At 32.9% G+C, this 16683-nt stretch overlaps 1 protein-coding gene across 3 annotated transcripts in view; it reads right to left on the minus strand.

Moving 5' to 3' along the window:
* Positions 213 to 16683, minus strand: part of TMEM168 (transmembrane protein 168) — a 52151-nt gene continuing 35680 nt past the window's right edge. For all 3 annotated transcript variants that reach the window (XM_018047175.1, XM_018047176.1, XM_018047177.1), the window contains 3 exons: positions 12876 to 13018; positions 10583 to 10857; positions 213 to 5208 (listed from right to left, as the gene is read on the minus strand). In XM_018047175.1, coding sequence (XP_017902664.1) covers positions 4661 to 5208; positions 10583 to 10857; positions 12876 to 13018 — 966 coding nt within the window. In that variant the 3' untranslated portion in view covers positions 213 to 4660. The remainder of the gene's footprint in view (positions 5209 to 10582; positions 10858 to 12875; positions 13019 to 16683) is intronic.

A 16683-nucleotide genomic window follows, 5' to 3' on the forward strand; every position in this document is an offset into this window, starting at 1 on the left:
ATATGCAAACAGTTCTCCAAGGGCATGTAGATATTTATACCTGAGTAAAACCTTGTTTTGGTATGTGAGAGTCCCACAGTATAAAATCTGGCTTAAAGCTCAGTTTGAGATGCAGTTTCTTAGGCAGCCATAGCTGTGTCATTTGGGGAGAGTTACTTAAGTTCATTTCCTCAGCTTCCTTTTATTCATAAAAGTATATCCATCATAAAAAGTGGTTGTAAGAATTTAATAAAATCATGTATACAGAAGTGCTTAGCACAGTGACTAGAACATAATAAACATTCAATAGATGATGGCCATTGACATTTTTATTGTTACTGATGAATTAGTTGTTTTACGTGGAAAGGGGGAAAAGAAGCCAGAGGTTAGGTTTTGGAAAAAATATAGCAGTATCTCTTGTAATTAGGTGGAAGAGAAATACGTGAGAATGGGTATGAATGCATGTGGATGTATAATAGATTACAAATCAAAATCCCCACCCCACTTTCCTCACCATTACCTAACTGTGTAGAACAAGAAATCAATATGCATTAGGATTCCAAAGAACCTAGGAATACCTATTTTAAAATTGCATTAAGATGGTACCCACCTGAAATTCCAACAGTATTTAAACAAAATTATTTATTTAGAGAAAATCCACTGTGGTGTTTGCGTTTCCAAGACATGACAAAGGATTTTTTAAAATATTCTGTATAGAATACCATTAACATTGAAAGTTGTGCTCAAAGAACCTAGTGCAAGAGTAAAACTGCTTTCAAGTCTTGTGATTTACACTAATTAATCAAATATTGCTCAGTATGTTGGTATGTTTTAATAGAAAAATATTTTTAATTCACATGGAGTAAACATTACATAAGGAGATATGCCATGTTCCTCACTTACCCTGCCACACCGATTTAAATCAAGAGTTCTAGGTCCAGACCAAATAGCAACAACAAAAGTTTACTAAACTTGTCCACTTGTTCTTAATTAACTTCATAGTTAAAAAAAATAATATTGTGAAGTCATCACACAAGATGACTGGCCAATTCAATTTTTAAATCAATCAAAAGGGTTTTTACATATTAATATTAAAAAAGCTTTGCAATCAGCCTATAGTGTTCAGTTTTTAATCAGCTTTAGTCTAAGTAATAGTTCCTAAAAAACATAAATGTAAATGTTTATCAACAAAATAGCTGCTCAAAATAATTGCTGGTTAAATTTCATTATTTCATACTTTATGAAATGTGTTGTAACTATTGCGGATATGCCAAAGATGAGATGATTTTAGTTTTCTTAGCTTGTCATGAAACTGCCTATGTTCAGAGGCCCCCCCCCTTTTTTTTTTCCTGATTTTACAATCTAGTAGTTACTGACAGGCACAGGCAAATGCTTTCTTTGTTCATCAGACTGTCTTGTAATAATTTCCATTTGTGATAAATCTCCAATCTGTCTACTGGAGGACATGATGAAAAGGGACTCAACCTTGAAAGAGCTACTTTTTGGTGATAATCAGGTATGTTTTCAATCAAACCTATCTTAAAGTTTTTCCTTCGCTAATCTGATCCTTATTGCTCTTTAACTACAATGTGATATTTGTTTTCCTTTCACTGATGCTGTAATTGTCTTTGGTAACTGTTAACAATGAGGATCTTGAAATAATACCCACTTAAAGTAAAACTGTTAAGAAAATGTAATAATTTACAATCGGATTATTCCAATTCCTCCTTATGAATCTAAATTCATTCACTCAGTTAAACATATTTTTTAAATACCTCCTATAATAAGCAAGGCACTCTTCTGGGTAACTATATGAGAAATATCAAGATGTGTAAGCCTTTGCTTGAAAAGAGACGACAGTCTAGTATCTTCCAATACAGATGTTAAAAAGTGCTCACAGATATAACTCCTTTGAGCATTTACTATCAAATATACTTAATCACATGCTTAAAATTAAGCCATTTTCTTATGACATATATAATATTAACACATCACCTGTGGAAAGGTAATGTAGAACATTGCCTTGAAAGAGATTAGGATCTAAATGTGAAAGAATACCTATAAAAAATGCAGTACCCCAAAATCAGTAAACATATTTAAGCCAAAAGTTACAAACAAAATGTATAGTTACAAATAGACTTTAATGAAGATTCTAGTTTAAAAGAATTCTATCCACCAATGCATTAAATATAAATGCATTTTAATTAGCAATGTAGCTTTTAAAAAGTGTATAACTTATGAAAACACTGTTCATAAAAATTGTTTCCTGAAAAAGGTCTTTTCTCTAGAATTTCATATTAAGAGGAGGGAGATAGAAAGCTATACAAAAAAGATAAATCCAAATGTCCCAGAAGAGTTTAGTCAGAGCAAATTAAAACAAATTTTGAATGAAATTTTTTTTTTTAAAGATGTTTTTAGACTTTTTTTGTGTGGTTTTTAACAAGGTACTACACAAGGAAACAAGTCAATAGTATGTTGAAAAACATCTCCACATTATCTATTTCTTTTAGTGGCGTGGTAAAATTGTGCCCTTTCATAATTTCTATCACTTTAACTCCTTCCTAAACATACGATATAAAAAACAAGAGGCCACAAGAAAATTAGTCTCATTGTCACATCTGTGTTTGAATCCTAAGGTAAAAGTAAGCAATTATCTTTCCTGTAATTTTCCTTCTCCAAACTGTCACTTTGTTTCATCAAAGTTAGTAAGTAGGCTCAAATCACATTTTTAGCCCAGAGCTTTTTCAGTTGTACTTTATAGAAAATATATATCAAAGCATTAGCTTTGTGGTTGTAAAAATGTCTGCTACCTTTTGAATGTCATTTTTAGCAAAATCTTAGTTTCACTTTATAAAGAATGCAGGATATACTTTTATATTTGGCTTTCTCAGAGTAAAGGGATATGCTTTAGTTAAAGCTCATTTGCTCAACACTGGCTCAGAATTTAAAAGGTGGTTTTACTTAACGTTGATTAAACTTTTGTAGCTATAAGCTCATAATTTTAAAACTTGGCTTGTCTGCTATGCTATTTCTGAGTAGTAGTGAAACACTATACTATTTCATTTGGATGGTGATATAAATATGTAACCAAATATTAAAAAATTTCAAATTGACCTACTAACCATACACTCTAATACATACTTGCATGTTTTTTGACTAACCTTTTTAATATACTAAAATATTCAATAACTACTATTTGCAAATTATGTGAAAAATTAATTTTTGACAAAATTTTATTCATAGCATTAGGAAAATCATACTCAAAACACGGAAATAATCAGACTATATAACAATGCTGCATAGATAGTGGTATACAAGTTCCCTGATGCTAAGTGACTTCTTCCTAACTAGAACTGCTATTTTCAAGTCACAAGTAGAAAATGGTAGCGGCATTATTTCCTCTCTCTGAGGTTGGAAGAAATGGCTTTTATGGTGAGAAATTACACTGTTTAAACAGCAAAGATTAGAGTATCCTCCAATTTAAATCTATTCCCTTCGTGTTACTTCTCAGAGATGAAAACTTAGACTGTTAGGATTATTAGAAAGGAATAGGAGGTAAATTACCTTTTAGGAGATAGCCCGATCCATGCCTGCTTTACTTGGATAAAACACTGAAGTTTTAAAAATTACAACCACACCATTATGCTTAACTGAAATTACCAGTATGAATACTTTTTTACATAATACATTACAGGTATACAAGAAAAAAAATATGACCCTGTTTCCAATCCTTTGACCTCAAGTAGAAAAAAGTGTTACCACTAATGGGGATCTGAAAAATTGTTTCCATGACAGAGCAGTAACTCTACAGAGATCAAAATCATTTCTCAGTACTGAAAGTAGCCTAAATCAATGACGAATGGCTACATTTCTTTCATAAAATTACATTTTGAAAGGGAAGACAATTTATTTGGGAGGAATTTGTAGCTGAAAACATTTTTATTAAGAAAACATTGTTACCCTGAGAAAGACTCTTAAAATTGCCAGTGCTTTCAGAGGCTCCCAGCAAGGCATGAAGGAGCACGTTGTAGGCTCTAGTTTCTTACAGTTACCTATATGAAGAATGTTTTTACCTAAACAGTGCTTTGGGCTTCTCTGCGATACTGGTAACAGGTCACAGCCAAGTGTCTAAATGTGACATACGATAAGCAAATTTTACATATTCATTTTAAGCAGACTTCTTCCTTTTCCCTTTTCTGAGAGTGAGTCTGAAATTCTTCAACTGGTTTTGGACTCAAACCTATTGTTCACAAAAATAATCTTCTGTAAGCCAACTGGTAGTTTTCTTATAACAGTAAACAAATTGTCTGGTTTACATTCTCTAATCTATGCCTAGAAAATAAGGCAATGGTAATTTTTCATTGGCCACTGCAGGGCAGAGACAAGTCTTCTTTCTAATCAGAGGCATATGCAAACATTCCTCAAAGTGCATTGTTATTATTTTTTAACATCTCTTATGCATTGACAAAGTCAACATTTTGACTCCCTATATACTTTTAGTATAAAATGCTTACTCCCAACTCCTTACACATACCATAATTACTTGAGAAAAGACAAAATAAGATCAGCTACAGAAGTAGCAAGATATTTTTTACAAATAAAAATACAATATACAAAAAATGGCAAGTTAGTGATAAATGGTAGAATAAACTCTCAATAATATTCCACTTTGGGCTCCAAATTAAGATTTGACGAGTTTGAAGCCTTGTCCTGTATCCAGCACAGCAGGAAGAAACCAACTCATTTTTAATCTTTTCAAGCACCTGAAACAAGTCTTGCAGATCCAAAACAGGTTCAGACCACACAACCAATTTGCCAAATGCACCAGTGGATAGGTAATGCGAGGAAAGTAGAGCATCCAGTGCTTGGCCACGTCGCTTCCTGTTGGCAGGTGTAGTGTGTAGTCACTCCACCGTTTTGACACGCCATATACTGCTTTCACTCTGCGTCCCTTCTCAGTCCAGCAGATGTTATTAGTGGTGTTGCAGTTATATTCTACCCAGTCTTTTGTGAAGTCACCCAGCTGAGGTGGGTCAGCTTCTTCGATATCTATTGTCTTTGTCATCTCTGCTCCTTGCACTGCAATATACTGGTCGTTGATTTTTCTTACTTCTTTCACCCAAGGAGTTGAATTCTCACTGTCTAATATGATAATAAGTCGGGAACAGAAGGAACCATTCTTTTCTCGCCACCATTCTAAAAGTGTGTCAAGGCGTAGTATGTCGCCACCTGTGAACAAAAGAAAGTTCAGTAGAGCAAGAATTTAAGTGTCTTACTAAAAATACTCTTTTGTCTTGAGTGTATTCTCTTTAAGTTTTTAAAGTTAAATATGTAAGAAAAAAGAGGGTGCCTTCTTTTTCAAAGTATCTTTTCAGAAGAATTTTCAGAAACAGAAAATAGACTTTCAACTTCAAGTAAAAACCAAACCAAAAAAACTAAAAAATCCAATCATCCTGTTCTTTACATTAAAGAGATATGCTATGATTAAAAAAATGCTACGATAAAATAAGAAAATTATTTAATAAAGGTAAATTTGGTAAAAAGAAATTATACAGTAAAGCTAGTATTCTACATTGGGCAGCAAATTATGATTTGTGGTCATATCTAGCCGGCCGCTAGTTTTGCATCATGGCCTGAGAGGTTAAGAACTGATTTTACATTTTTAAATGGTGTAAAAAATTTTTTTGAGAAGTTTGTGATGTAAAAATTACAGGAAATTTAAATTTCATGTTTCTATAAATGTATATGACTGCTTTTATTCTACAAAAAGCTAAGTATAGTTGCAAGAGGGACTTTCTGGCCTATCAAGTCAAAAATACATGATCCTTACAGAAAAAGTTTGCTTACCCCTGTTCTACATCTCTGATAAATTGTTAACTTATCCTCATATGTGGGTACCCACTAGATAAAAACACCCTCCTAGGAACAAGAGTTTGGAATTGGTTTGTTTTTAAAATCAATTTTATACCTCAAAACAACAAAGGATTAAAAAAAACATATACCAGAAATTTCTAAGGTAAAAATATTTCTGACCTAGAAAGCTGTCTTACAGCTACTCATTACACATTTTGTTCATATTGTATGGTTTTGCATTAAAACTTTAAATATACTGTATTAAAATCTGATCATTTAATTTTTAGTACTCCATTAAAATTTGTGTCCCAGGCATCTGCCATTCTCACCTCATTCTAGTTCTGGCTCTGTCTCAAATGGTATACTAATCCAATCCTTCCAATTCTAGCAATTTATCCTAAGAAAGGGCAGGGATGTGGACAAAAATAACATATAAAGATCATCTTCCCACTGCTACCTCAGACAGTGTAAAATCTGAAACAACTGAGGGAATGGAAATAATTATAACCTTATGAGAGAGTTTTATCATAAATCATATTTATAAAGAAATTTTAATGACAAAATATCTATGATATTAGAAAAAGCATGACATAGAAGTGTATCTACAAAAATAATAGCAATATTTTTATATAATAAATAATATATAATATAATAAATAAAAATAATAGCAATATTGTCTGGGTATTTTTATTTCAGGTGGGTTTTGCTATACTTTTTTGTTAACACTGTTATTGTTATAATTAGAAGAAAGTTTTAACATGTTACAATTTACTAATACAAGCTCCAACAACCTAGCTCCAGAATAGGTATTTCTACCAAGAGCAACCATCTTCTTTGCTAAACTATCAAAATGACAATACCGGAGAGACAGAATCTTTTAGAATTTGGATTCTATCAGTAATATGATCCATAAAAACAGAGCATATATCATACCTTATTCACCAGACTGTGACAATGCAAAATTTGTTTTTCATGTATTACTAATATACTGCTTCACAGAGACCTCTATAAGGTACCTTTTTAAAAGGATCAAGCTCACTTTTCATTATTTCCACTTTTATTAAACTTCTCTGAAGAGGACATCATAGATTATATGAGTTATTATACGAATTCCATCTGCCAGTAAACATTGTCTAACTTGCCTTCTACAACTATTTCAATAAAGATTCTGTAGCACATGCTACACTAATTCTTATACACATGCTCTTTAGATATTAGCAAGAAATTTAAAGCAGCATTAAAGCCCTTTATACTAATTCTCTTGTCTTGTTTTGCTCTGCTTTCTCCTATGAAAAGGTTCTATGTCAAATTTGGCTTTTGGCCCAGATGTAAAGTACTTACATTTATCTCAGTAACATTTATCTGATGCTGTTTAAGTAATTGAGAATGTTTTTAAAGACTTTATCTGTGATAAACTGCTTTATAGCTTAAATAGATTGTTTAATTTGTCTCTCTTGTCATTACCAAATTGTTTTTTAACCCTCAAGCAAAGAGGCAAAGATACTAGGTTCCACATTATGAAGTCCTGTAAGTGTAAGACGACTACATATTCTGAGAAATACTGTGAGTAAAGATATGGGTTAAGGAGCACACACAGATTTTTCTCACAGTGAGTTCTGGACCTACTCTTAACTTCAAGCAAAATCTAATCCTGATGCTTCCTATCTAAAGGTTTTAAGAAAAAAATTTTTTTAAAGAAAACTGTTTTTATTAATAAATTCTCAGACTTAGCATGCACGCAGAGCTTAGAGTTCTTTGTCACTTAGACTGGAATGGAAAGCATTTTCTTCAGAGCAGGGGTGTTCAATAACATTTCTGAGAAAGAATCAACATCTGGGGCTGTTTAAGGCAGGCCAAGGGAAGGAACTGATTGGAAACAGGATTCATTCTCTGGGCCTGGTTTAACCTGCAAGTGAGCCAGGTGCCTCAGGCCAGCGGGGAGTACATGGTTGCTGAATTATGGGGCAAAGCCTAGCCCTCCTGGGGAAGGTAAGGCCTGTTAACATATGCTTTCTCCACTGTTTTGTTCTACTTTTACAATAAAGTGTCTCACAGAGAAAATTACACATACAGGAACAAGTCTTCTTGGCTAATAGTAGAATTCTGTAGTGGTCTACTTATGCCATCTTTATAATATTTTTTAATGCATAATATTGTAGAAGGTAACTACTAGACATTTATTTACCTAAACTATAACCCAACTTTAAAGTATCTTCATAAATTATTCTCAATTCACAGTGAAGGAAAACATAAGAACACTGACATTTATGCTACTGCTATTCATCTTGGTGTCTATTACATTTTCTAAGAAAAAATGACTATAAATATCAGTAAACTGAACACCTAGAGTTTATTTCCAAAGCCATCTTTTAAAAGATACTTGAGATAAATTTTTAAGAGTTAAGAAAAATACAAACTTTGGGGGAAATGTTTATATTAAGTAATAAATACTTCATGTAAACATAAGCTTGCTTTTAAAGTTATTAGACCTAGAGACTGTCATACAGAGTGAAATAAGTCAGAAAAACAAACTGTGTATTAATGCATGTATGTGGAATCCAGGAAAATGGTGTATTAATGCAGCCTTCCTATTTCAACCTGACACTCCAACCCACACATCTGATATTACCAATAATGAAAAAATTTCCAGGTTAAGTCTAAGATAATAGCCACCACTGCTGACCTAATATCAATCATTTTTGTTATTGTTCCAATGAAACATGTTTGTTATTTATGTAGAGGACAGTATGTTTTACTAACTATTCAAAAGTCAAGTCACTGGGTAGAATTCATTATTTCTCTTTACTACAATCATATCCTTAGGAAAAAAGTATAATTCATGCAGTAATTAAATGAAATAGAAATTTAAAAAATGAAATTACTTTCTTATAAAAAATAATGAAGGATATATGCATGGCCACCAAAATTATGCCCCTCCCCTTGCATCTGAGTTATTATAAGTATTTCAGTAGCAGTTTTCAAATAATCAATCCTTGCTTTTAGGTTTGAAATATAGTTCTGTAAAAACATTTGAATTGACTTTTTCTCTTGGGCTCTGAAGTACACAGAATGCTATATACTTTACCTGAATTTGAAATAGCTGTAAATGTGAAAAAGTAGTTTTATACATTGTGTTATTAAAAAGTCACAAGTTGAGTACATGATTTTATAACCTTATGCTGAAGTAGTTTTGACTAGTTTCTTTCATATTACAGTATTTCAAAAATGGGTGAACCATGCTAACAAAAGTATCTTCTGATCCAGAACATGCCATTTCTGGGCCTTTGTGGTTTTAACCTTTGGCCGCAACATAGTACAATGGCGGGGAGGGCGGATTTTAGGCGTCAGGCAAATCCGGACTTGAATCGTGGTTCCATCATTTAGGAATAATATGACCATAGGTAAGTTATATAACCACTTTCAGCCTTCATTTCATCCTTTGAAAAATAGAGGTGACAGTATCTCAAAGAACTTCAAGTGAAGATTAAATTTAATAATGTGTATAAAGTACCAAGCATAGTAGCTATGCTTCAAACATGCTCAGTAAGTATTGGGGCTTCCCTAGTGGCTCAGATGGTAAACAATCTGCCCGCAATGCAGGAGACCTGGGTTCGATCCCTTATTAGTTTGACTTTACTCCTTCTAGATAGCCATTGACTTATTCAATATTTGTTAGACCAAAAAATTACAAAAATCTATTTATAAGAAAACCCTGGAAACCAATCTGGCACTAAATTAGTGAGACCATGATGGTCTGAAATCATGTCTACTTTAACCTTCAGTTTATTTCCTTTCTTCTGGGATTCTTGTATTGGCACTCTATCTCTGTCCTTCCGTAATACTTCTCTTTATATTTTTCTGTGAATATCTTTTTCTACTTATATTTTATGACTATTTTATTGTGTTCATGGTGTAAAACATCTAAAAAATTTTTAGAAAAAAAGGGTATAATTAAGTCTAAATGAATTATTCCTAATCTAAAATATTACCTGTTTTGTCATGATTCATTCAATGATTTTATCTATCTATCTGCTACTTAAGGATCTTCTACTATTTGCCAGACTCTCTTCCAGCACTAAGCAAGTTATCTCATAAAACAAAGCCTTGGATTTACAGTCTCCTCTCTAGTTGGGAAGACCAACAAACAAATTTACATCTAAATCTCATTTCTCCCTTGGCAAGGAGGTTTAATATTACCGCTTCTATTTTCAGATGAGAGAACTGAAATGGAGAGCGTAATCTGCCTCAAACACAGTGCTGGGGCAAATTAGGACAGAGCTAAGGTCTCCTGACCTAAACACTACTCCAACCACATCATATCACCTGCTGCTTAAAATTATGGTGTGCTTTCTAACAAATAAAATTGGACATGTGAAGACCTATTGAAATCAGCATCTATAATCTTAAAGACTTAGAAGTATTAGCCAAATAAGTTAATCAGATTCTGAAAAATGTAACTATTTAATAATTCTGAAAATAGTTTAAAGGGAAACTAATTAAAAGTCTCACATCAAGCAGATTTTTTTTTTCTTCCAATCAACACAAAACATAATTTTTGAAACCTCTAGAGATCACTAAAATTATGCTAAACAAGCATGCCAGAGAAAAGGTAAACAAAACAGTCATATGTATACTTGGTAAACTATAAAGTAGAAAATTGAGAATCTGGAAACATTGTTTCAGTGTGAAGGACAGATTTCCACAAATACGTGTATCTGCACAATAGTGAAATTACCAGAGGTGGACTTACCTGCAAGAGCCCACTCTCCTGTACCATGGGTGTGCCCACTGTAATATAAAACATACGTATCATGCCTAGGCCCATCCACAGTCCGAAGTTCAAGGAAAGCTTTCAGTTTGGAATGTAGAGTATCAAAAGACAGTCCGCTTGTAGAATAGTCACACCCATAGGTCTCAATCATGTGATAGGCAAAAAATCTTTGGATAGCGTTGAGCATGCCAGTAGACCTCAAATTTAACTCCTGTACATGTTCTGGTGGAAGAAGTGTTGGCTGACCATCAGGACTGAAAAAGGAGAAAAAAACCATCATTTTGGTGTTCATGAAGTGTTCATTCTATGTCACATTCCTATTTTTCATTTATAATAAATTATCTAAGTTACTAATAACTAAATGGCATAATCTGTTTTTTAAAAAAACCTGTCTTTTCTAAATTTTCCACAGTGCTAAGAATTATGCTTGGAAAATCAAAGCCTAGTTTCTAAAAATTATACCTCTTATCAATAAGAATCTGGTGCTCTGTGACAACCCAGAGGGGTGGGATGGAGGGGTCTATAGGAGGGAGGTTCTAGAGGAAAGGAATATATGTATACCGGTGATTGAATCACAGTGTTGTACAGCAGATACCAACACAACATTGTAAACCAATTATCCTCCACGTAAAAAATAAGTAAAACTGAAATCTGGGAGGATATCTCCAAATGTGGGTTGTACTACTTTTCATTCTTTTACCAAGAATTTGGCATCTTCTTACCAAATGAGATATTAAACAAGACTTTAAAAAGCAAGACTGTACTAATATTACCCCCAAAATGTTTCAAGAACACTGGATTGGGGACAATAATGAAAGTACTTTTTTTCTTGAGAAAAAACACAGTATGGAAACAGTATTTTAAATTAATTTCCATATTGAAAAATAGTCTATAAAGCGTTCAAGTTTTACTAACTTGAGGTACACAAATGACAGAACAACTTACCTTTTAATAAATGACATTTTAAGACAATTATTATAATTTAGGTCCATTGCCTTATACTACTGAACACTAATTGAAGACAGACTTGATCCTGGAATACATGTAAAATGGTACGTTGGTAAAGATGACAAACTAGTTCTTAAAACTAGCAGGATCAAATCAATATTCAGGGAGGAAAAAAAACATCACTCCTACCCAGAAACTAGACTTCTAAGTAGGAATTCTGAAAACTTTACATTTGCTTCATGTATTTATCCATACTATTCTGATAATTCTGCAAAAGCTTTCATTAAAAAATTTTGTCCCATATTTTATCATTTAACAGCCACAAAACAGTAAAAGAGTACACAATGCATAATCAAAAATTACAATAAAAATCTGTGCAAATTACTACTTTCACATCTTCTTCCTAGACAGTTATCACATCTTACTTTATGGAATCTTTTGAAATATATTTCTTTTACTTCTTATAAGAATCTTTACCTTATTTATCAAATCTTTAATATGGAGGAAAATATTTACTATAAATAGTCAACTTTGTGGTTTTATGTCAAATATTTAAAATCCAATGAAAACTTTATGTTCAGTTTTCTCCCACCTCTGCCAAGGAAAATATGATGACTACTTTGTCAGCATAATTCAGCAAGGAACTATTTTTTTTTTCTATTTCAAAGGTACTTAAACTATAAAAGAAAAACTAAAATTTAGTAATGATTATAAATTGAAACAGATTAGCCACATATTGGAGTCAAAATTATTTTAATAAAACTGCCATGAGATATTTGATTTTATTGTGAATGTTTCTGAATTCCTGGTATTTGTACTACATTTTCAAGTAGACAGTATTTTTACATTCATATTCTCACTACCTCTTCAGGACATTCCTCTCTCTGCAATTTAAGTTAAGATACAGAGGTTCAGAGAGGTAATGATTTGCCTAAAGGAACACAGAACTAGAATTTTGGACGCTCAGGTCCACTGTACATTCTATTACACTTCACCATGTGGTTTCACATTTCCTTAAACAAGATATTCCTAAGAAAATGGAATAACTTTACAAAGAAAATCTACTTATATTTTTATGATTTTTAGCTAAAACATACTCTAATCACGTTTACCAAAAACAAAACTTTAATTGAACCCTTAAGATTTACTACTCAGAGTAGATAAAGGTTTTTAAACATTTGGGATAAATGAAAAAAATGCAAGAGTATTATATTTTGAGAATATTTTAGCTTTGAAAAAATGAGCTATCACCTTATATTCATACAAATATTGGAAGGATGTTAAGAGTCAAGGTGCTATGACTAATTACACTAGGTTACTGTACCTGCAAAAGTTGGTGGGAATCACAATGGCATATCCAACAGATGTTCCTCCTAAACAACTACCCAATTCATGGAAGAGGCCATGAGCCATGGATTCCAAAGGCAAAACAATCAGAAACATGCTCAAGAAGATTCCATTTGTTGGCTAAAACAAATTTAAAAACAGTATGTTTACCATAGCATGTGTGATTAAACTTATGTAGTGAGTATGTATATATATTTATAAATCCATATTTATTCACTTTTTGCCCCTACTTCCAAAAAGGATTGAAAGGATAATTAATGATCTAAAATCCATTATATGTTGAAAGACACAAGTTAAGAACACATGGATAAACAACAGAGCCTAAATTTATCTATAAACTCCTGGACATCATGGTAAAACAAACATAATATGTATATTGTATTTTTAAAATTTGTCAAATAATATCCCAAACTAAAAACATGTATAATATACATATATGTAACATCTTTAATATGACAGAGAAAAAAGCCAGAAAACAAATCCTTTCCTGTTAACACCCACATGCTTTAAATCATTTTTCAAATAACAATCATTTATCAGACTGTAGAAAGGGTCTTTTTTTCCCTTGTGAAAAGTCCAGAAATTAAGAGAAAATTTTAAAATGTAAACTCCTTAAAACTACAAAAATGAATTCTATTCTTAAACTTATAATAACAGCTTTCCTTTGAAAATATCTAGACTCTTTGTAACTAAATCAAAACTAAAATATATTTATACATTTAAGCAGCCTAAAAACAATGGAAAAAGGGAGGCAGGCGAAATATTAAGAGAAGGTAGATTTAGGTAGTATTTGCAATTAAAATAAAAAAGGACCCATTAAATGAAAAGAAAATGGAAGGATGAGTCACTCAATACCACCCTGCATTCTTACAAGATGGATAGTATTCCACATTCTCTGTGCTGCTACTGCACATACTACATAGTTAGGTGTGTACGTGCATGAATGAATACACATTTTTCCAACACTAACAAGTGGTTCATTCGATTAGAATTTTAGTTTAAAAAAAAACCAAGTTGAATCCCATAATGGAAAAATGGATATAATGCCCTATTTTTGGTATACTGGTGGAGGTGGTTTAGTCACTAAGTTAAGTCTGACTCTCAAGACCCCATGGACTGGAGCTCGCCAGGCTCCTCTGTCCATGGGATTTCCCAGGCAAGAATATGGAGTGGGTTGCCATTTCCTTCTCCAGGGGATCGTCCCCAACCAGGGATCAAACCCACACCTCCTGCATTGCAGGCAGTCTCCTGCATTGCAAGTGGGTTCTTTACTGCCACCAGGGAAGCCCACTTTTGGTATATTGTTGTGTTATCAGTTACATAAATAATACAGTACCTGCTCAATTTAGAAACACTAGAAAAAGATATGATTAGATTCATTCTGAGTACCATTACCATTCACAGCTGTTTAAAGTATGTTCAAACTTCATGTAATATATGTTATCACAAATATTTAGTCTTTTACCAAAATGGGATGATACATAATGTTCTGCAAACTTTCTAATACACTATAAGCTTATTAATGTAATTCTAAATCATTTGTAAATACCAAATGGCATTATTATCATATTTATGAAATTTTAATTGGCTGATTTCCTATTTGTGTATTTAGATTCCTTATATTTTTCCTCTGTGATAAACAAAACCAGAATAAGTATTGAGTTCTCTGATGATTATATTAAATATCTTTGATCATCTGGGTTCAACCTTGGTGAAATATTTTGCCATAGGGCTATCTATTAATGATTCACAGTTTTGTTTTGCTATTAATATAAGTGTAATGTACTCATGTTGTGTCTTGCTAAATCTTCTCCGTCTACCTAAAGGTCAAGAAGGTATTTTACATTATCCTCTAAAGCTTTTGTTTTTTTTGCACTTTGCTTTTAGGTCTATAATCCAAATATAGTTGATTTTTATAAGAACAGTTCAATTTAAGTTTTTCATATGAACACTCAACTATTTACCAATTACTGAAAATCTAAACCATTCCCCATTACTGTACTATTTTTGTCATAAATCAGGCATTCTGATACCTGCTTTTTTAACTCATGTTCCATTGGCCTATCTATTTTTTCAAATAGTTTCTTTTACCCACATTTCCTCCTTTCTTTCTGGGACTCCAGTAAAACACAAATGAGATTTCTCTGTATCTTTTATGAGTCTTATCCTTCTGTACAGTATTTCCTCTATTTTTCCTCTTCAAGCTTCTACTTTCATAGCTTTCTCTGAACTATATTTTCCAGCTCACTAATGCTCACTTCTCATTTGTCTAATCTGTTAAACTTGTACACTGAGTAAATTTCAGGTATTTTATTTTCTGATCCAAAAACATGTCTAAAACGAAAAAAAAGCCTGTCCAGTTATTTTTCAACTCTGCCTTGTCGCTTTTTTATATTAATAGCTTCCAGCTTCCCACCATTATTTACTATCTTTGCTTTTGTTTTTACTATCTTTGCTTTTGTTTTTCAACTTGCTAAATAAGTATGATGGCTTTCTGTGTTTGATAATTCCAATAAACCAAGACATTCTGGTCTGCCTATTGCCTGCTGGTTCTGTTGCTCCTTGCTCTTGATGCCATGTGAGTGAGTGAGGGGGGAGGGCGGAGAGAGAATCTGGTTATATTTATGAGTTGAACATTGTATGCAAAAAAAATATTATATGACTAATTTCAGAGCTAGGATAATTATACCTTCTCCAAGAGGATTTTTGTTTCTTCTAGGGGGCTGTGGGCACTAACAGTTTATATATCTTAATCCAGGTGTATGACTAACAGGATACAGTATCAGGATGCAAATTCATTAGAGGGTATAATGTATTTATTAAAAAATACATTTCTACTATAAACACCAACTACTTCTTATACAACTTATGTCCAAGAGAATTTACATACTTTTTATACTTAGGTTAATAACTATATCAGTAAGAAAAATCACTCTTTTATGACATAGCTTACAATTTAAAAGCTACAACAATTCTCACAACTATTACTACAGCAATTTCAATGGCTGTTTTTAAACATTACTTGTTTAACTCTTAGGTTTAATAGGTAATCATCCTATCTACAAATATTGATAATTTCATTATTTTCTTTTCAACTTCTATACCTTCTATTGCATATATTGTTCCATTATAATAGGAAATACTTTGATCAATTAAACCCTTATCCACATAAAAGTAGATGGGGAACTTTTAGATATGGATGGCTAACTGTACTACACCATAAATATAAGGGACTCCAGTAACTGCAAATTTTGGTATTCAGAGGAGGTACTGGAATCAATCCATTGTAGATACCTAAGGACCACTGTACATTCAAATTATGTCAGCCATTTACTTAAATAATTACTGGTTGGGGGGGGGGGTCAAAATGGTGGAGGAGTAGGACAGGAAGCTCACCTTCCCTAACAAAAACATTAAAAACACATCTACGAGTGGAATGACCGACACAGAACATCTACTGAAAGCCAGCAGAAGACCGCAGACTTCTCAGAGGGCAAGAAAACCTCCGCGTAACTGGGTAGGACAAAAGGAAAAAAGAAACAGACGAAGCCTGCACCCAGGGAGGAGCTGTGGAGGCAAGTTTCCCACACCCTGGGCAGTCCCTCACTGGCACGGAGATCAGCCTAGATGGAGGGGAGCTCCAGAGGCTAGGAATACAGCACAGCATTTGTGGAGGGCAAAACAGAGTAACGTGAACAGAAGGTTGGCACTGCCACTCTGCACTCCCCCGCCTAAGATACTCATATGTTGGTGAAGTTGGGGCCTAGGCACTAAAGTACAGGCTT

This window comes from Capra hircus, chromosome 4, assembly GCF_001704415.2.
Source record: "Capra hircus breed San Clemente chromosome 4, ASM170441v1, whole genome shotgun sequence".
Classification (NCBI taxonomy): domain Eukaryota; kingdom Metazoa; phylum Chordata; class Mammalia; order Artiodactyla; family Bovidae; genus Capra; species Capra hircus.